This window comes from Lissotriton helveticus, chromosome 8, assembly GCF_964261635.1.
Source record: "Lissotriton helveticus chromosome 8, aLisHel1.1, whole genome shotgun sequence".
In the NCBI taxonomy this organism is placed as follows: Eukaryota; Metazoa; Chordata; class Amphibia; order Caudata; family Salamandridae; genus Lissotriton; species Lissotriton helveticus.
In genome coordinates, this window is record NC_136069.1 from 35,144,741 (window position 1) to 35,166,635 (window position 21,895).

The following is a 21,895-nucleotide window of genomic DNA, read 5'->3' on the forward strand; positions in this document are numbered from 1 at the left end:
GTCGGGCGGAGGCGTTCTGGATGCGTTGGAGTCTTTTCTGTAGCTTGGCTGTGGTTCCGGCATAGAGGGTGTTTCCGTAGTCCAGTCGGCTGGTGACGAGGGCCTGGGTGACCGTCCCTGGTTTCGGTCGGGATCCAGCGGAAGATCTTGCGTAGCATGCGTAGGGTGTTGAAGCACGATGAGGAGACGGCGTTGACTTGTCTGGTCATCGAGATGGAGGAGTCCAGGATGAATCCCAGGTTGTGTGCGTGGTCTGTTGGCTTGGGAGTGGTGCCCAGGGTGGGGGGCCACCAGGAGTCGTCCCAGGCGGAGGGCGATGGTCCCAGGATGAGGACTTCCGTCTTGTCTGAGTTCAGTTTCAGGCGGCTGTTCTTCATCCATTCGGTGACGTCTTTCATCCCTTCGTGTAGGCTAGTTCTGGCGGTGTCGGGGTCTCTGGTGAGGGAGAGGATCAGCTGTGTGTCGTCGGCGTAGGAGATGATGTTGAGGTTGTGCTGGCGTGCGATGGCTGCAAGAGGTCTCATGTAGACGTTGAAGACGGTGGGGCTGAGTGATGATCCTTGCGGGACGCCGCAGATGACTTAGGTGGCCTCGGATCGAAACGGGGGGAGGCGGACTCTCTGTGTTCTTCCGGCAAGAAACGAGGTGATCCACTCCAGCGCCTTCTCTTGGATACCGATGTTGCTTAGGCGTTGAACTAGGGTGCGCTGGCAGACAGTGTCGAACGCTGCAGAGAGGTCGAGGAGGATGAGTGCCGCTGTTTCCCCGTTGTCGAGCAGGGCTCGGATGTCGTCGGTGGCTGCGATGAGGGCGGTCTCGGTGCTGTGGTTGGCTCTGAAACCGGACTGCGAGGGGTCGAGGGATCCGTTCGTCTCGAGGAAGGCGGCAAGCTGTCTGTTGACGGTCTTCTCGATGACTTTGGCAGGAAAAGGGAGGAGCGAGATGGGGCAGAAGTTCTTGAGGTCGGTGGGGTCCGCTGTTGGTTTCTTCAATAGGGCGCTGAGCTCGGCATGCTTCCAGCTCTCCGGGAAGGTGGTGGTGTTGAAGGAGGTGTTGATGATGTTCAGGAGTTGGGGTGCGATGGTGGATTCGGCCTTGTTGAAGACATGGTGGGAGCAGGGGTCAGTTGGAGATCCGGAGTGGATGGTGCTCATCGTGCGGGATGTGTCTTCGATGGTCACCGTGGTCCAGGTGCAGAGGGTGGCGGTGGGGGGCGTTGGTTCGACGGTAGGGTGCGTGGATGGTGCGTCGAAGCTGTTGTGGATGTCGGCGATCTTGCGGTGGAAGAACGAGGCGAGAGAGTCGCAGAGATCTTGTGAAGGAGTGATGTCATTGTTGCCGGTGCTGGGGTTGGAGAACTCCTTGACGATGTTATAGAGTTCCTTGCTGTCGTGGGAGTTATTGTCCAGTCGTTAATTCAGAGATTTCTTCTTGGTGATGCGGATAAGCTGGTGGTGCTTGCTGGTGGCGTGTTTGAGGGCGGTTATGTTGTCTGTGATCTGGTCGCGGAGCCAGGCTTTCTCGAGGGTGCGGCAGTTCTTCTTGGAGTCCTTGAGTTCGTCGGTGAACCAGGAGGCCTTCTTGCTTCTGGGTCTGCTGGGAGGTTTCTTTAGTGGCGCGAGATCGTCGGCGCAGGCGGTCAGCCACTGCGTGAAGTTGCGGACTGCTTCGTTGGGGTCCGTTGTGCTGGCGGGTGGGTTCTGGCTGAGGGAGGTGGTGAGCTGCTCGGCGGTGATCTTGCTCCAGCTCCTGTGAGGAACCTGTTGCGGGTGGTGGTGGGTCGTGTTTCTTCTGAAGCTGAAGTGGACGCAGCTGTGGTCGGTCCAGTGGAGTCCGGTGGCGTGGCTGGAGGTGATGTGCTTGCTGGAAGAGAAGACGGGATCAAGCGTGTGGCCGGCGTAGTGGGTGGGGGTGTTGACCAGTTGCTTGAGTCCGAGGTTGGCGAGGTTGTCCAACAGGGCGGCGGTGCTGCGGTCCTTGTTGTTCTCCAGGTGGATGTTGAGGTCCCCTAGGAGGATGTAGTCAGCAGAGGGGAGGGCGTGCGGGCTGATGAAGTCTGTGATGTCGTCGCTGAATTGTGTGCGTGGTCCCGGGGGTCTGTAGACGAGGGTGCCTCTGAGCGTCGTCTTTGGGTCGGCGTGGATCTGAAAGTGGAGGTGCTCTGCGATGGAGGTGTCGTTGGAGTCGGTCGTCATGCGGATGGTGTTCTTGTGTACGATGGTGATGCCTCCTCCGGTCCGGTTGATGCGGTCCCTCCGGGTGATCTTGTATCCGTCTGGGATGGCGATGGCGATGTCGGGTGCAGAGGAGGCGTTCATCCAGGTTTCCGTGAGGAAGGCGACGTCTGGTGAAGTTGTGTCGAGCAAGTTCCAGAGTTCGATGGCGTGTCTGTGGATGGAGCGGGTGTTGAGCAGGATGCACTTGAGGTGGGTCTTGCTGGTGCTTGGCTTGGTGGGTGCGGTGCAGGTTTGGAGGCAGGTGAACTTGCAGGCTTTGCAGATGAAGGGCCCGTGGATGCGTCTCGGGGTGGCCCGGCAGCAGGCGGGGTTCCGGCCGGCATTGAGTGCGGCGGCGTTGTAGGTCTGTCGGGCGGTCTCGCATCGGCGGGGTCCAGGGGTCCTGGCACTGGGCACGGTCCAGGCGCGGACGGGCGCAGACGGGCTTGCCTTTGGCGCGCAATCGGCGCGCCCGCTGCGCCTCAACGCTGCGCGTGCGTGGGGGTGACATAAGAAGGTAGCCGGGAGGGAGGGTCAGCTGGGTGGCGGGAGCAGGGCGGCCAATGGTCTGGTGGGGGGCGGGGCCGCAGGGAGGCAGCGGCGGGAAAGTCTGGTGCGGGCGGGCGGCTCAGCGGCGGCTGGGTCGCCCTAGCGAGCAATCAACAGGCAGGTGGGCACAGGAGCAAAGCAGGCAGCAGGAGGAGCATGGGGGCGACCAGGCCTGGGTAAGGGACAGCGGTCGCTCCCGAGGTGAAGGCGAGGTCTCCTTAAGAAGGTCGCCGGGAGGGAGGGTCAGCTGGGTGGCGGGAGCAGGGCGGCCAATGGGCTGACGGGGGGCGGGCTGCAGGGAGGCAGCGGCGGGAAAGTCTGGTGCGGGTGGGCGGCTCAGCAGCGGCTGGGTTGCCCTAGCGAGCAATCAGCAGGCAGGCGGGCACAGGAGCAAAGCGGGCAGCAGTAGGAGCGTGGGGGCATCGGTCACATCACCCCATATTCTCTGGGAAGCATAGAAGACGGTCCTAAGAGGACAAGCTATCTCCTTAATTACAGACTATAAAAGAGAGAAGGCACACACGGTTTCGACCCGCGAACACGAGCTACAAACACTAGAAGCGCAACACTCCCATGACTGTTCCGACATTAATACGCATCTACTCCAGCTCAAAAACAGGAATACAAGGAATATTTGTAGGAAGATGCTAAAACCCAGCTGACAACCACGCGCCATACCATATAAGAAGTAGGAAATAAAGCCAGCCGGCACTGGTGTGGCTAGACAAACGGGATCGTGCGAGCCGCTGGGTGGCAGAGTTCCAGCCCGTGCCGGGTGTGATGGTAATGGATCCCCAAGTTATAGTAGACACATTAGAGCTCCACGACTCCAAGGTATATACCCCAGCAGTCTTGATAAAGCAGGAAGAGGAGGCAGAGTTGTTTCTCAGAGATATCCCCCTCCCTAAGCTAGCAGAAGATGATAGCAAACTGCTGGAGTCAGAGCTCACTACTGAGGAATTAACGTTGGCAATGGGAAACATACAGTCGGGGAAAGCCCTAGGACCAAATGGCATTCCTATCGAACTATTTTAAAAAAGCACAACTACGATCACCCTCTACCTATTGAAAATGTACAACTCCTGCTTAGAAAGAGGTGAACTCCCTAAAGATCAGAGAAGAGCAACGGTTGTGGCCAAACATAAACCAGGGAATCCAGCCCGGGACTGTGCTTCCTACAGACCCATCTCCCCAAACAACGCAGAAGCCAAGATTTTGGCCAAAGTGTTAGCAAATAGAATCACACCCCACCTCACTAACTTGATCCACCCTGACCAGTCAGGGTTCATGCCTGGCAAGATCACAGCCCTAAACTTAAGGGGGCTCCTTAATGTACTAGGACGTAAACACACAATACAGGAAGAGGCTGTGGTGTTGTCCCTTGACGCCCGTATGGCCTTTGATACAGTAGAGTGGCCATTCCTATTTGCAGTCCTCACACGGTTTGGTTTTGACCTAGATTCTGCTCATGGGTAAGATTACTCTACACGAAACCTCTTGCGCATGTAGTGGCAAATGGGCACATTTCTAGGGAATTCCCGCTAGGGCAAGACACAAGACAGGGATGCCCAATGTCGCCGCTGCTTTTTGCACTGGTTTTGGAGCCTCTCACGGCATGGATAAAACAAGATTCGGTTACTCGCGGGCTCCGCTGGACAGAGAGCTGCGAGGATCGCACATCCCTATATGCTGATGAGTTCCTGTTATATTTGGCTTCTTCCTATCATTCCTTACACAGCATCCTGCATATTTGCGAGGCCTATGGAAAAAACTCAGGATATACCATTAATCGGAGTACATCCATACTCTATGTCCTACATGGTCTGCCTCCAAGACTGCCTAAAGGCTGCACAGTGAAAATAGTAGAAGACAGCTTCAAATACTTGGGGATCCACATTACATCTCACTCGGAGGATTTTATGATCTTAAACCTGCTGGAATCCCTAAAGAGATTGGGTAGAGACACCAAACACTGGCAGTCCCTGCCACCGATACTTCTAGGAAGAGCAGCACTTTTTTAAATGATGGCACTTCCCGATTTTTATATGCCCTACAGAATACCCCATTCCTAGTCCATCCAGCCTACTTCCGAGCCATTGAGACGGAGGTGACCAAACTCTTATGGAATGAGAAACCGGCCCGGATAGCGATGACCAAACTATTTTGCTCATGGTATGACGGGGGCATCGCACTACCTAACATACAAATGTACTCTTGGGCATCTCAGATGACCGTAATAAACCAATGGACACATGTCCCACACACTGATCCGGCCTATCATCTTGACAGACTTGAACTAGGGGTAGGGGAACTTAATTGAGCACTGTATAACACAAACCGCCAGAGGGCCATGGTAGGGCCGACTAAACATACGGTCCATCTTTGGCACACCGTACACAAAAAGCTCAGATGGAATAAAAAGATCACACAAGCAACACCCCTTTGGGACACTGACATGTTGGGTACAAAAGGCAACAGTAAAGGATTCAAGCGATGGGATGACACAGGGATATCTCACGTAGGCGATCTCTGGGCCAAGGGAAAGGTAATTCCATTCACCCAACTCCAAGACCGACACGAGATGGCGACTACAGAAATGTTTTGCTATCACCAAATTCGACACGCATTAGAGACAGCTATTCTGCCTGACACAGTCCTTCCAGAGGCTTACCCCTTGGAAGAAAGGATACTGACTGAACACATGCACAAAAAAGCCACGTCCTTAACATATCGGAAACTCAATAATAATCACCCCGACCCCCACTTTCCCTACGAACGAGGTAGCAGGAAGAGGTGGGAGAAATGGACGAGATGAATTGGCAAGAGGCGCTAGCGTCCCTGAGGGTGGTGGCGATCTCGTCAAAACTACGTTTAATCCAACTGAAAGTGTTACACCGGATTTATTACACAAGGGTAACTTTATACAAAATGGGACGGTCGGACAGTCAGCTCTGCCTACGACAGTGTGGGGCAACGGGTACATTTTAATATACATTGTGGGAGTGTCCTGAAATTATGACATATTGGGAGGCAGTGATGTCCACAATAACGAATGTAAGTGGGGCCCCTAGGAGATGTCTTCTGAATGGTAGGGAGACAAAATATCGAAATTAAAATATCGATATACAATAATATCGATGTTTTAATTTCGATGGTATAGAATATCGATGTGCAATAATATCGATGGACAGAATATCTATTTTAAGGTATGTATGTTACTAATATCGAAATTTTGTTTAGTGTTATGTATTTAATTATGTATTTTATATGTTTGTTAAACATGTTTTTAATGTATGTTTAGAAATTAGTAATTTTGTTTACATTTTGCATTTTAGTATCAGAGCGGGTTGTGGGTTTATAGGGGAATAGGGTGGGAAGTAATTTAATTATAATTAATTAATTAATATGGTTTTAAATATTTTTGATTAATAATTAGTTGTTAATTATTAATTAATTGGGAATTAATTCTTATTAATTAGGTAATTAAATGAATTAGAGTTAATGTAGTAATATTTTTTATTTTTTGTTATTGTTAATTAATAATTAATTGGTAATTAATTATTATTAAGTGAATAAATGATAATTACATTTTTATGTGATTTATTTATGTGTAGTGGGTTGTGTGTTTATAGGGGAATAGGGTGTGAAATAATTAAATTAAATTAATTAAAGAGATTGTATTTATTTATTCGTATTTATTGTTAATTAATTGTTAATTATTTAATTGGTAATTAGTTTTTTAAAATTATTTTATAATATTAATTATAAATAATGTATTAATATATTTTGTTTATTCTTGTAAATATCTTGTTAATTAATTATTAATTGGTAATTAATTATTAATTGGTAATTCATATTTGTCAATTAGTTAATTTATAATTACATCAATTTAATAATATTAATTGTTATTAATTGATTAATTGATATTTATATTAATTGTGTTTTTTTGTATGCGTAAATGTAAATGTCATGGTACTTATAGAGCGCACTGTCACCAGACGGTCACCTTGCGGTGTCGCCTATTCGGCTTCCTGGCGCTGATACTCATACCGCTGTGGAACCCCTCCTGGCTTTCGCTGTGAAGTGACCACTCCTGGGCACCCCCAGGGTGAAGCCAGGCATCCTTCGCGCTTTTGGGGCCGGTGTGGAGGCTAAGCAAGCTATTGCCCAGAGTTGCAGCGTGGGGTCCGTGATTAGAATAGGCACCGAGGCGAGAATTAACAGGTCCGAGGAAATTGAGCCCGAGACCCCGCCGAGGCGGGAATCGAACCCTGGTCCCTGGCCAGAACTCTTCAATCAGGGTCTGCCGCTCTAACCATTGAGCCACACTCCTCCTCCATGTGTAGTGTGTTGTGTGTTAAAGGGGAAGTAGCGTGGGAAGTAATTTTTTGTTATTTAAGTAAATATTAATTATAAATATTTGGTATTTAGTAATATATTTTTGTAAATAAAATATATCTTTTTTTTGTTATAAAAATATCTAATTGATAAGTATGTTAATATAACGCTTACGCTATTCTGCGCTTTGCTACTATTGCACCCTCTGGAGTGGGAATAGTAATTTTTACCCCTACGGTATCCAGCGCTTTCCCTACTGTTGCACCCTCTGGAGTGGGAATAGTAATTTTTACCCCTACGCTATCCAACGCTTTCACTACTGATGCAATATGTAGAGTAAGTATATATATTAATTTATATGTAGAGTTTTTAATTTATTTTAAATGTATATGTATTAGTTATTATTTTTTAAATATGTTTTAATGTTTATATCTATAATTTGTTAAATTAAATGTATGTTTTATTCATTTCTACATTATTATTAATACATTTAAAAAAACGATATTTTTTACTTCTATATTTTTGTACTACAATATATTTTTTTCAATATTTTTGTACTTACCTTTATGTAGATAGAACTTCTATATTTTTGATGTCGATATTTTTGCTTCGATATTTTTGTATGTCTATATTCTGTCTGTCGATATTATGTCATAGATTCCTTCTGAATATCTGGGAGGCCACAGACCTTAATAATGCAGCACAAACTTGGTCGACACTAGGTATAACTATAGCTAAAAAGAAGATTGCAAAACAGTGGGGAGCACAAAATACTCCCAACGTAAGAGACTGGAGTAAGGATATGGATATGGTGATGGTGCCCAAAAGAGCGGTATACATACATAGGGGGTGCCCTACGAAGTGGGAACGGGTGTGGGGAAAGTGGAATGCCTTGAGAGGTAACATATGTGCATTGCCGACCGGCGATTTATCAATGGACAACAGTGAATGAATCAGGGACTACAGAATAGCCCTACCTTTACAGACTCAATGTTATATTGTACGAGATATTGTGGAACAGCGGAGAATGCTACAATGTGAAATTATTGATGGTTTCATTGTTAATTAAACCTGATGATGTTTTGTACCAATTATCAATAAAAAGATTTATAAAAAAAACTGCCCTCCGGACATCAAGAGAATGAAGGGCCACCTCCTCAGGGCTGAGGATCCGGAAAAAACACAGAAAGAATCACTTCCTGCTGGAGTTGGATCATAGACCTCACCTTCGGGACAAACACAGGCCCAATCGAAGGACAATTCTGTCATCGAAAACTCTGAAGAATGAAGGGAGACAAGACAAAGAATCCACTGCCCCAGGAGGCAGGCCGAAGTCACGGTCGCCAAGAAAAATACCTGCAGAGTAAGAAGATGGATCTCAATGGAAGCACAAGGCTCATATGGGGGATACTTGAGAGAATGCAACAAGAACTGCAAATCTCAAGAGGGGCACACCTCCTGCGGGATAGGCCGGTGTTTGAAGGTGGGTTATTAGTAGGGGTAAGTATGCACCCACCAGTAGCAATAAGGCCACCAATGCAATATAAGATCCAGTCAAGGTATCAATACATTAGGTCCTGGCTCAACCTTTGGTAGCTGCTGCAAGCAGGCAGGCTTAACTCAGGAGTCAAATATGAAAAGCATTTTAAAAACCCCATACATTAAATAAGTAAGACACAACACACAAAAAAAAACCACACTTCCTGCATAAAAACAATCTCCCCATGGCTCAGGCATCCTTGCACCATGGTGCAACGGTGTCTGCGCCGGCGCTTGGCAGCTGTTTGTGCGCCAGCGCAGGGGAGAGCACAGGACTGCAACATATTCTTGTAAATATGTCGCATTCCTATGCTCTCAAAGTGCTGCAGCGTGGCGCAGCCAAGGGGCTTACGGTGCCACGCTGCGGCACTTTCTTGTAGATCTGCCTCCTCATGTTTGGGACTGTAATGAAAAATAACAAAAATGACCTCTTCAGAGGTGTTGTGCGGCTAAAGAGAAAATGAATTGTTCCATGAGGACCCACTCGGAGCTTGCCCAGGGACCCATGTGGAGTTGTTGGGTCTGTAAACAAATGCTATTGCTTGAGCAAATCATTTTGATCAGGGCTAGGCGTGTGTTGGTATATTTTTGGGTGAAAACTTTGCTTGCTTTGTGTTTGTTTTTAATGGTTCCCAAACTTCGACCTATGGCTCCTTCGATCTATTAGCCATTGGACGCTGCTCCTTATTATGTTACTTTTTCATCGCGGTTGGGGGGATGTAAGCCCGGCTCGCTAGTACTTTTTTTTATCTGTTTATTGACCTTTCAATTAAAGTATACAGTTCCACTGCCCTGCAAGGCAGTATAATAACAAGAGAACATATTACTACATTGTGATTGACCTCGTCCCAAACATCGGAATATCCTCCCTCTCGTCTCTATCAGTATGTAAAGTTGCGACAACAAATATTCAGGATTATAACTAAAAGCATTAGTAATCAGTATGTGAATCATTAAAAACAGTCAAAAATAATAATAATCCACATTTGTAAAGCGCAAACAATCACCCGTAAGGGTCTCTAGGCGCTGGGGGCCATCCGGAAGATTAAGCAAGCTATTGCCCAGAGTCACATGGTGCTGGGCTAATCTGCCGCCGGCGCAATGGATCGAACCGTGATCCTCAGATTCCGGAGTCAGTAGCCCTGACCCCAGCGCCACAGCTCTTCATCTCTTAGTCGATATTGTCGTAGAGGTTCCCATATGTCTCTAGGTCTGGATGGCACCGGTAGTTCTTCTGCATATAGTGTAAGGTTCTCATTACAGTAGACCATGTCTTTCCGCCAGTGTTCAGGGTTTGGAGCCAGGTTACTCTCCCAGTGTAAAGCTACTCAGCGCTTGGCTAGCAACAGTGCAATGCGCACAAATTTACCAATTGCCCCTTTTAAATGAGGTACATAACATAGTAAACAAATTGGCGGAGTACATTGTAACGTAGTCTCAGTCATATTGTGTATGTGTTTCAGTACAGCTTCCCAGAATAACATCACTCTACCACATTCCCAGGCAAGATATAAAAAGTCTGCAACAGGGTGACCGCAACGTTTACAAGCACTGGTCTCACTGAGGCCGCATTTATGTAATTTAACAGGAGTGTGATAAGTCTGATGGATATATTTCAAATGAATAATGCGCAGGTTGCCGTTGGGTGTAAGGGCTCCAGTTAGCCTGCAAATATGCTCACTGTCCGATTCCGACAAAGGTGAGTTTAAGCTATCATTCCAGCGGGCAAAACTTTTATCTGGGTCGGGGACTCTGTCACCTTGTATCTCTTTATACAATTTTGTGACTAGTTTACGCCGTGAAGGCGCAACCAGTAGCATCTGTAAGGCACACAGTGTGGGGGGTTCAACCGGGTATGTGTCGTAGTGGGCTTTAACCGCTTGTCTTAGTCTATGTACAGTAAAGTTGAACAATAGTGAAGAGTTGGAAACGTGAGCTAAGTCATCCGCTTTGAGAAAGTGTCCATCTGGAAATATATCTTGCATGGTGACCATGCCCAATGCTCTCAACGTTCTGAGTGAACCCTCTTCCTATGTTACGGAGAGTGGCGTGATGTGCGATAGGCATTGCTGGTAGATATAGTGGGAGTTTGTTAACAATGTTACCTATTTTTTGCCATGCTGCAATAGTCGTGTCTATAGAGCTGATTTCTGTTTTCGGTGTGACTCTGCACGTGTCCGTGAGCACACCCGATATGGGGATAGGGTGGGCATCTTCATCTTCTACCGCAACATGCGGAGTGTACGCATGTGGTCGGAACCAATAGTATGCATATTGTGCCTGGGCACACAAGTAATATATAAAGAGATCTGGAGCTTTGAAACTCCCTTGGGTGTAGTCCAGTGTCAGTGTGGTCCAACTCACTCTGGCCTGTTTCCCCCCCCAAATTAAGCGGATGAGTGAGGATCGTACCCCCTTGAAAAAATGTGTCAGCTTGATCGGAATATTACTAAATAAAATAGAAAGCATGGGAGTATAATCATTTTAGAAAAATAAAGTGGCAGACGATTCCATCTGTCTATGTGCTGGTCTAGGGTGGCGCAGGTTCTGCCGTAGTTTTCTCTTATTACTACTTCCGGGTCTCGGTGTACCCAGATGCCCAGATATTTCACCGGGTCCGTGGTCCACACTAAGGGGTATTCTTGCCCGTTGGTGGCATATTGGCTGTGAGGGGTATCATTATTGATTTATTCCGATTAATTTGCAAGCCGGAAAATAACCTGAATCTAATGTATTCCCTCAACACCTTCGCTAAATGTCGAGTCGGCGTAAAGCTCAGCACCAGCACTTAATTGGTTTCTGGTACTCGGCACCGGCACCTAATTGTCAACACCATACTTAAAACAGTCTACCACATGGTGGCGCTGCTCATCTAATTTAGAGATGAGCAGAACAATGGTTGTTTAGGAATACCATATACATTAAACTTGCTCATACCTGCCTCCCCAGCGATTCCTTTAGCTTTGGGGACCTGGAATAATCTGAACATTCACATTTAAATGCGAGAGAGATGGTTAGTAGTTGTTTTGGCAGCGATGAAAAGGGCGATGGGTGGTGCAAGCTGCAGTGGCTTCCTGGTGAGAGCCCTGGCACTTAATATTTTACAAATTAAGCACTGAAAGTGTGCTCTCATAGTGGGCATTGGACTACTGTCCAGGCCCAATGTGCATCACATAAAGAGGTGTTGGCAACGTGCTGCGTTTTGTGAATCAGTAATGTGTCCAGATCTTTTTCAATGTGTCGATGAGGGTGCGTTCTACTGACCCTCTTGTGTAAAGTTCAGATGTAATGCAAAACCCAGACACTGGCGCTGATGTTCGGTGTACATGGCAGATATGTATGTCTGTGCAGTACGCTCGTAGAGCGCGTGTGGTCGAAGGACTCTGTGCTGAGTGAGTCTGAGCACTGGGGCCAACGGGAGCCATTTTAGATATGCCAGGCATTGCACGGCACAAGATGGAGGGTGAGGATGGATATTCCGGACAGGCGAAGTGTATTGCCTACATTTCTGTGGCTAGAGAGTGGAAGCCTAGACACTGAAAGGGATTCCTTTACAAACTCCATGAGGGCCTTCTCAGCAAAGTACAGCCTGGTGGTTCCTCCTGAGCAGTGCCACGTGGTAGATGGTAGGATAGGGGCGGTGGGGGAGCATTTTCTGGCAGCCAGGAGCATAAAACTCACATTTGATTGTGCCTATATTATGGGCGGTCATGCTTGTAGCCAGCCTTCTTGCTATCTGCTGCGAGAGACATCACTTTACACAAAAGCCCACAAATCCCCTGAATGGGGAAATAGCATAAAGGTGGGACCCAAGCCATTCCTCTTTTTATTTTGTTCCAATTTGTTCATGACAAAGCGTACTCAAAGGACCTTTGTCTGGCAAGGCACAGTATGTGCGTGAGAGCCTCTGTCTGAGAGGTGAGGTAACATCTCTTTCCTAAACATGAATATGTTCTACAGTAATCTAATCAGATCTTTGGAATAGGGATAGTTCACAGAATAGGGTCTCAAGGAACTTCAGAAATGCAAGAAGGAGTCAGCATAGTGAAGACTCCAGTAGTCGTATTTCAGAATTGGAATAAGTGTTTAACACGAAGATTCACACTTGCGAGAATAAAGGAAGCAGAGAGGTCTGTACCCCTCAAAGTCTAAGGGAATCTGCTGTAACTTCTAACAGTGTGAACACCAATCAAACAGAAGCTTAAGCCACAATCTTATCTCTTCCCACCCCTCACGGGACCAGTTTTCTTCATCCTCATGTTGTACATTTGCAACATTAACCCGTTAATCACGGCAGCAATTCCGCAGCAATGCAGGCTTTTCCTTGTGCGGGCGGGGCCGCGTCGGCCGTTGGACGTGCGCAGCACTACGAACGGCAGCACGCAATGGGTTAATAGACTATACTTGTGCACATGCAACTCATGACAAATATAAGAGTGAAATAAAAGCATACATTATTACATTCTCAAATATGACTCTCAGAATAAATACAACTGTGACTTAAAGTGTAAATGGAAACGTGAAAACAGGATACATGTCTTCGTGATAAATGGAATATTAGTGCACACGTTTATAACACTTCAGTTTCTCAGTGGTTACATTCCATTAATGCGTTCATATATACACACACGTTAATCTTATTAAGGCACACAGTAGATATAATGTCAAATAGAAAAATGCAAACTGCGCATTGATGACGCGTGAGGGGTGGATTGTAAATTGCGCCCCCACAATGGAGAGGCAAGCGAGGCCTTGAAATGTGTGAGGACATCCAGACTTGGGAGTTAGATCAATAACAGATTTATATTTGTTCTATCAGGAGGTTCTGTACCTGACAAGGACAGCGTTTGATCTGCAGACCTTGCTAAAAGCTGTCCCTTTTGTCTTTCAGAAGGTCAGAGGTGATGACCGTCACTCCCTGGCTGGCTCCTGTGGTCTGGACTGGAACCTACAACAGAGACATTCTGAACAAGGATTTTGAGAGGAAAAACTGCACTATAGGCCTCACCGTCTTTGCACTCGGCAGGTATGAAATGCTGTGATAGTGTTGCTTGTGCAATGTCCTTCCCTTCTCCCCCATCTCTCTCATGCAGGAAAGAACAAATGCACATGACACAAACTGAACTACAGCACAGTGATTTGAGCCTTCCATGTGTGCCTTGTTTGTACCCACACTTGCACCCATGGAGCTCTACATTCCTAGTGGGACAAAAAGTTCTGCCCAAAAAGCTCAGGTAAAATAGACCAGGTCACATCCAGCAGCATTGGTATTTTCAGCCACAGCAACACTTGCTAAAGTATTTAGTGCATCTAATCACACTCCCCCTTTGTCCCATAGTATCTACTACTCATGTAGAAGCCGCCCTCTTCTTCGCAGCCGGTGATGGTGCTCTCTTCTCTTTCAACATATCTTTGGTGCTCCTTCATGCAGGTAGCAGCTGTCTCCTCCCACCACCAGCTTGTTTTGTAGCACATTCTCCCTATTTGCCATACATATAAATCCCTTTGCTTTGCATAGTCCTCAGCTTTCTCCTTCTCATCCCATTGGAGAAGTGTGGCTCAATGGTTAGAGCGGCAGACCCTGATGCAGAGGTCTGGCCGGGACCAGGGTTCAAATCCCGCCTCGGCGGCTCTTGGGCTCAATTTCCTCGAACCTAATAATTCTCGCCTCGATGCCTAGTCTAATAATGGGTCCCACTCTGTGACTCTGGGCAATAGCTTGCTTAATCTACACAGTGGCCCCAACAGCGCTGGGATCCCTGGCTTCACCCTGGGGGTGCCCAGGAGTGGACATTTCACAGGGAAAGGCCAGTAAGGGTTCCTCAGCGGTATTCGTACAATCGCTGAGATGCCTCAGGGTAGTCATGTGCTATACAAATATGTATTCATTTCATTTCATTTCATCCCCCTTTCCTGAAAACTTAAATCTCAAATGAATACTAAATGATGGCCGCGCCATCAGGGCACTGGTAGATGTATTCATCTCTCTCTCCGCCCATCTTGACCAGCTCTTCCCATTTAAAGCTGCCCTGCCTCAGCTTACTAAAATATACCTCTTCGAGATTACATCCCTGTATACACATCCTATTCTTCCCAGCTGTCCACAAGGCGCCACTCTCCTCTCTATGATCTATTATTGGGTTGATTGAGCTTCATTGGGTATCATTGGTGTAGGAGAGTAGGATCTGCTTACTATGGTTACCCACACTTTTTGCTGGTGTTTCATTGTTTTTCGACTTTAGTCTGGCTGGGGCCCTGCTATCCAGGTCCCCAGCCTAGCTGTTTCCTCTCTAAATTGATTGCTTGTACTTTAGGTACACTCCAGTTTGGTTACTGGGGTACCCTTGTGAGTCCCTAGTATATGGTACACTAGGTACTAAGGGCACAGGTACCCCAGAGGCCTACCAGGGGCTGCCGCATGTATTATGCCACCCCTGGGAAGCCTTCCAAAATGACACCACAGGACTGCTACTGCAGCCTGGGTAAGGTGGTGCATGCACCTCTTACTAAGATATAGGTTACCTATATCCATCTACCTCATTCCAGATTAGCACAATATCATATGCTGATGACACGCAGCTCATTCTGGTGTTGGATAAGGAGCTGCCTGATGCAGGGGAAAACCTGAAAAAATGTTTAACAGCTACGTTTGAGTGGATGACTAACAATCACCTCAAATGTAATTCCGGCAAGACGGAAATCTTGCCGTTTGGAAATGAAAATCTGTTTTCCCCGAAACACGGGTGGCCTGATGATGCTGAAGTTCCCCCTAGTGCCATCTCGTCTGCTCAAAACTTGGGCATTAAATTTGACGACCAATTGTCCTTCAAACAGCAGGCAGTGGCCGTAGCTGGCATGTGTTTTGACCTAATTAAGTCTCTGAGGAAATTTTTTGATCTTCTTCCTCTGCCAGCCAGGAAAACGGTAGCAGTTGCGTTAATAACTTCGAGGATGGACTACTGTAACAGCCTATACGCTGGAGTTAATAAGTCCATACTCCATAGGCTGCAGATGGTCCAGCACGCAACTGCCCGGTTGGTACTACGGTGGCCGCGTAAGTCATCTGCCTCGGCCGCACTTAGTGCACTTCATTGGCTACCAATTGGCAAAAGGATCTTATTTAAGATCCTTCTGATCACATTTAGAGCCTTCAAACAGCAGGGACCGAAATATTTGTCCAGTGGCTTCAAGCGGTATCACCCCACCCGCTGTTTGAGATCTGCTGGCCAAAATCTGTTAATAGTTCCCAGGTTCAAACTGTCAACTAAAGGAGGGAAATCTCTGTTTGTCCTGGGAGCTAAGGCATGGAACAAGTTCCCGCTCTGCCTTCGATCACTGTCCCATGAAAGTCTTTTTAGGAAATCCCTGAAAACTTGGGTGTTCTCCCTCACAGATGCTGCGTGCAGGGCACTAGTGTAATGTACGCGTTCACTGAATGGCTTTTTTCCTCCAACCTAATTTCATCTGGCCTGGCAGAGCGCCAAGATACTCCTTGGAGTGGTAGGAGCGCTATATAAGTGACTATTACATTTACATTTACATTTACATTTACCTTACATCACTGCACATAGAAACCTATCAGTCACCCCTATGGCAGGCCTTATCAATCCTGAAGGCAGGGTGCTTGGTTTTGAGTGAGAGGGTGCCCATGCATGAGCTGGGCCCCTCTGCAGCGTTCGGAGCCTATTCTCTGAGGGTGTTCTGTGATGCAGCCAGACCATATACTCTTAAGTGCATTCTAACCTCGCGGTAAATGCTAACTTTGGAATGGCTGCATGAAAACATGTTGGGTTTCGTGTCAAACACTTTGGAACCCTACCCCCCCCCCCACCAGTCCTGTCAGCGGGGGTAGAATCCCACCCTTCTAGAGGGAGAGACATGTACACACTGGTCTAACCGGTAATAGTTTAAAAGAGCCCTGGCATCACAAACTGGATGCTGCAGCCAGAGTCTGGCCTCCTGCTGCTGACCGATACTCCGGCAGGGGAGGCCTGGACAATAGGTTTCCTGACACAGGGAGAAGTAACCACGTCCCAGACAGGCTCTTGTGTATTGGGGCTGGGTGGGTGCACTCAGAGAGTGCTTTGAAGTCAGCACTGGGGGCACATTTGGTGTCCCTGTGCATTGCCCAGTTCAAATCGGTTGCAGGGGCTACCAGCCCCTGCTCTGGCGTGAAACTGAATAAAGGAAATGGGTGTAGCCACCCCTCTTTCCAGACCCTCCCATAGGTGGGTCCCCAGAGTATGTCCAACCCCTTTCTTAGGTATAAGTAAGGAACCCCTGGCAACAGGACTTTAGATTACACCTGGATGAAACTCTAAAACTGAAACCTGGAACTTTGACGCTCTACTAAAGACGAGAGGACGGAAGAATCTCCCTTGGGGTCAAGGAGTGACTCCCCTGCTTGGCAGGCACCAATGAAGCATCTTGCCAGTCTGCATTTCTGAAGCTCCAGACGGACTACGAAGTATTTGCAACACAGGAAGAGGATTTACTGACTTCTCAGAGGCCAACCCAAGTCCTCAGCAAAGCTGAGACCCGCAGCCCTCGTGAGTGATGTTGAACCGGAACCCCTGGACCCGGTGCACATTTGCAAGTGCATTGACTTCTCAACGTCTCATGAAGTTGTGCTTTGGGTTACTTGTAGCCCAAGCCCCGAGCACTATTTGCAGCGAAGATTGTGGGCCTACACTCTATGAGTGTTCAGTGAGCCTGCTTCTTGCATTTCAGCTCGAGGCTCCTTCGCGATCCCTGGTGCATCGACTGGGGGGTCCCTATGAAGGCAACTCTGATTTTCCTTGGGCTTCCCTGGTTGCTCCAGATGGCCCTGACTTCCCACTGTGTGGTAAGTCCCTCGGACCTTGCTGGTCCACACAGAAGCGTTTATTTGATTCCTGCGTGGGTTACTGTTGCCAAGGCTTGTTGGGTCCAATCTGGGCACCGATACCGCAGTACACGACATTCTTTGTGGGACAGCTCGATTCCAGATCCAGGTCATCGTTGATGCCTCCCGGTCCTTGTGGCTGAAGAGTCAAGCTTCACCTCTTTTACCTGAAATCACCTGACATCGGTGGGCATTCGACTATTGTGCCCTTGGTCACTGGCAAGTGACCCAGACTTTGTCCCCTCTGCTTTCGGGTTCTGCTCATCTTCGATCCAGGATTGGATCACACCGGACACTTTCCACTTGGACGGCAGCAGCACTTTGCAGCAGATCGCCATTGAAAACGACGACGATTCCTGACACCAAAAGACACCTATGCACCCGGCTTCCCTGGGTGAAGTAACTCGAGTACTCCGGTGCTCCCATGGGTGTTGGCCATAGAACCCCTTAAGTCCAAAGCTGTTTGCTCAAAGTCCTCTCCTATGTGTCCTTTATCTTTAAATTGCCAACCGCGACTTTCCCCATAGAAGCTAAAGGTGATTCGCGGCTGTGTTCTCACACTGCACGCATCCTCCGTGGGTCCCCTGGGTTACTACCTTGGGTGGTTCCTTGTGGCCCCAGCGATTCTACAGGCTCTAGACCTTGCGTCTAGTCAAGTTGTGGTTCTTATACCACTTTCTTAATATATGGTTTGGTACGCCCCTGGGGCTCCCCGTATATTGTGCTAATTTACAGTCTGATATTAAGTTTCCTGTATGTACTTTTGCCTCTAGCCTCATAAAGAGACTAGGGGGATGTGTTAGAATAAATACATATATTTTATATGTATACCTGGTGTGGTTCTTCTTTCATTTGGTCATTCACGAGATTATAGAATGGAAAATCAAGCTGCTTAACATTCCTCTAAGTCTTAGCCTGAAGGCTGCTCTCCACAGCTACCACTAGGATAGCTTTCAATAAAGGTTGTCTTTAACCTACCATCAATAAGGGTCATTTGGACTGGTGCAAGGTTCCCACTAGAATAGTGGACTGCATATGCCAGGCCAACTTCTCACATTGATGTGCAGCGTGTGGGATTCCAACTTGCCATTGTTTTACCAGATCATCTCAAGTGATTGATTAATTGAAAACCACTAAAGGTACATATGATACAAGCTTAAAATACAGTGAGTTCTACTGAAATTAGAGTTGTGTGTCAATGGCTTAGCACAATCTCTCTACAACTCAAGAGAGTTTAGTAGGCCACACTAGAGTAGGTAGGTGCACACACCACACTTCACTAGTAATGTCTTCAAGGCCAGGAACCAGTGGGTCCCTGCCAGATGTCAGTATGTTACAGGCATCCAAGTATGACACATTCCTATTCTTAGAATTAAGGGCCTTGTGTACTATGAGGAAATTGAAGACAGGCAAAAGTGCCAACACCCAACGCCTCATAGAGGTACTCCTGTTAGATGATCTCAAGAAGGGTTCAGGGCCTGAAGGGTCAGGCAGTGGGGGTGGGGCAGCAGAGGAGGCAGAGCCCAGTGGTACAAACCACCAGGACTCAGACTCTGATGCTGACCAGGAAGGTGACCATGACCTTGACCTGGACCATGCAGCTCCTCTTGGAAATGAGGTTGAAGGCCATGAAGGTCATCTCTTTGTTCCCCCAGGAAGAGTAGGAGGTACACCTAAAAGGCCCAGATCTCCATCTGTGGAGTCTGACCATTCTGGTGTATCTATCGGGACCTCTGTCTCTTCTCATAGGAGGGAATTCTACCAGGAGAAGAGAGAAAGGCAGCTCAAGTTTGAGGAGGCCCAGCTGAGAATTAAAAGACAGCAGGTAGCCTTAGAAAGGGAGTACCTAGAGCTTGAAAGAGCTAGAAAAAAGACGGGACTAGAGTCCCATGGTGGCAGCAACTTCCCTAGTGCTAGAGAAAGATCTCATGACCATAGGAATTTAAACAAGATTGTCCCTCACTACCAGAGTGGAGTTATCCACAAATGGATAACAGCACTGGAAAGGGCCTGTAAAGTTCAGAGGGTCTTTAGTGTAGTTCCTATATTCCCAATAGGCTCTGCGCGTTGGAATAGTATATACTATAGATGTGACGTAGGACTAAGGTCGAATAGGTCTCTATTGAATATACTAAACTTAATAGTGAGACCCAGCTAGCTCAGAGCTCACTAGAAACTTTCTTGAATTCACAAGAAGGGATTCGTTTCTGACAACCGCATAAACATGACAACTTTGTTTCCCAAGAATAAAACGTATCTCCAGAGTCGTGGAAACAATAGATAAGTATTTCACTCAGTCAATCGTGCATGCTTTGTTTATACAGAGTTGTAGAGAAATAGAGAGACAAGCGTTTTCAATAAAAGGTTTATCGAACAGTCTTATTTCTCATACAAGAGAAGTGAACTGCTACAATCGTTATGCAGGCTGCAAAGTATAATGCGTACAGCGTAAACAGTAATATGAAATAATACTGTAAGAGCATTGTATGGTTTCTAAGCCATATAAAATAACATACATAAATACATAGACTAAAATACTCAACTGGTGCTTTTAAATTACGCCTACCCCAATGTACCTAACCTAAATCTAGTACGAGGGAAGAAGTAAGTGTGGTGTAGCACAGGTTTAGTTTTCTTTGCCAAGAATCTATCCAAGATTTCTCTTAGGATCTAATCAGATCTATACCTTAGTTTTAGAATGAAGGAGGTCTGGTATCTCTCTGTGTCGGACTCAATTTCCCAACACCACGCAAGGGGAGCTTGGAAACACTGGAGCTGGATTCTCACCGAGAGAAAGACAGTCTCTGATCAGTGCGTCAGCTGGAGGGTCGGCTTCCTTCGGCACTTGCTGTAGCGAGCTGCGTCGGGCAAGTAGATAGTCGAACTGCTCCAAACCACCATGTCTTGCTAGAGCAAGCGAAGGCATATTTATACCTGCAGGGTACCTAGTTTGACGCAAAGTTTGACATCATTAACGTCATCAAAGAATCCCAAGGGAATGGCATTTCTTTGAAAACTCCATGAGTTCTTGGACAAATCAATATTCAAGCAAGGGGAGGTTCCCTAGCAGCTTAAGACGATTTTCCAAGAAATCGTTGTGTCTTTTCGGAACCGGTGGAAGCAGCCATGCTTGTATTTGGACTGCATGGGTTATGTCTAAATATGGGTATGATTTCTATGACTAAATTTGGGCAAAGTGAATTGTACCTATATAAGAGCATGAATCGGGAAAGTTCAATACGGGTCCTAAAACGCTACATAACACCCACTCCACTTTATTATGTTCGATATTACTAAATGCTAAGTAAAAACATATCTAAAGCATGATGTGTAAAAACCCCACACAAAATACATAAAATGCATTTGAAACGGCTCACACAAAAATAAGCATTTGTGCTGCACATATTTTTAAAGCAATGTGTCATTCAAAGCATATTGCATACATTGTCAAAGCCACCTGAATGAATCACAAAATTACATTTATGAAATGGCTCTTAAATACAGAAGAAAAAGTCGAGACCATTCCACAGGAGAGTTATTAAAAAAACTGTTTGAATGTGGACAAGGACAAATATTGTCTTCCGGAAGTAATTCAAAGAATTCTTGTTCTCTATGAATAGTTCTACTTTAAGCAGATTACTTTGTGCCAAAAAGAAAAAATACGAGTTTGGAAAAAGTCTGATCATAGAAAAATATAGAGTTCCAAAGTTAGAAGTTTGGTTTGAAAAAATGAAGGTCGAATTCGGAGTCTCTCGGAACACTGTGTGCCAATATTTACAAGTCAGTCTCATTGTTAGGAGAAAACATCACATCTTCTAAGTCTGCGAAGAATTCGTCTATCATAGTAGCTGAGAGTTGAATTACCGCGCTTAGCATGTCAATAGCACACAGATGAGAAGCATCGCCGTCAGTCGCATTAGCAGTGCTTGCAGTAGATGGTACCTATGCACCTGTTGCCTCACTTATCTCACTACCAGTAACTTGTGTCTGTGAGATTTCAACGAAAGCCGTCATCAGGATTGGTAGCCGCTGGGGACAACACAGTGCATGAGCCGTTGCTGGTCCAAGCAAAGTGTCAACGTCCGTAGGCATGACTGATGGTAGTGTAAGACAGATGTCCAACACACATTCTTCTCCACATAGCAGGCAGTGCAGAACAGGTAAGATGCAATCTTGCCAGATCGGTCTGAATGACAGAAACCATGTGGCATTCAGCTCTCTTAAACAAGATAATCCCAACATTTGGATGGTGCCCTCACGATACCTCATTGCAAGTAGAGTGTTCTCCACTGTGAACTGGGTGTCGTTGGTGAATTGGCTTGACATATCGCAGCAGAAGCAGTAAAAATAGAATTCCTGCAGCGAGTCC

General features: G+C 46.8%; 1 protein-coding gene across 1 annotated transcript in view; it reads left to right on the forward strand.

Annotated features, from left to right (window-relative positions):
* The window catches only part of LOC144773687 (histo-blood group ABO system transferase-like), a 183,793-nt gene that overhangs the window by 144,733 nt on the left and 17,165 nt on the right, over nt 1-21,895 (forward strand). The window contains exon 5 of the mRNA XM_078658837.1: nt 13,534-13,668. Within this exon, the coding sequence (XP_078514963.1) occupies nt 13,534-13,668 (135 nt within the window). The remainder of the gene's footprint in view (nt 1-13,533; nt 13,669-21,895) is intronic.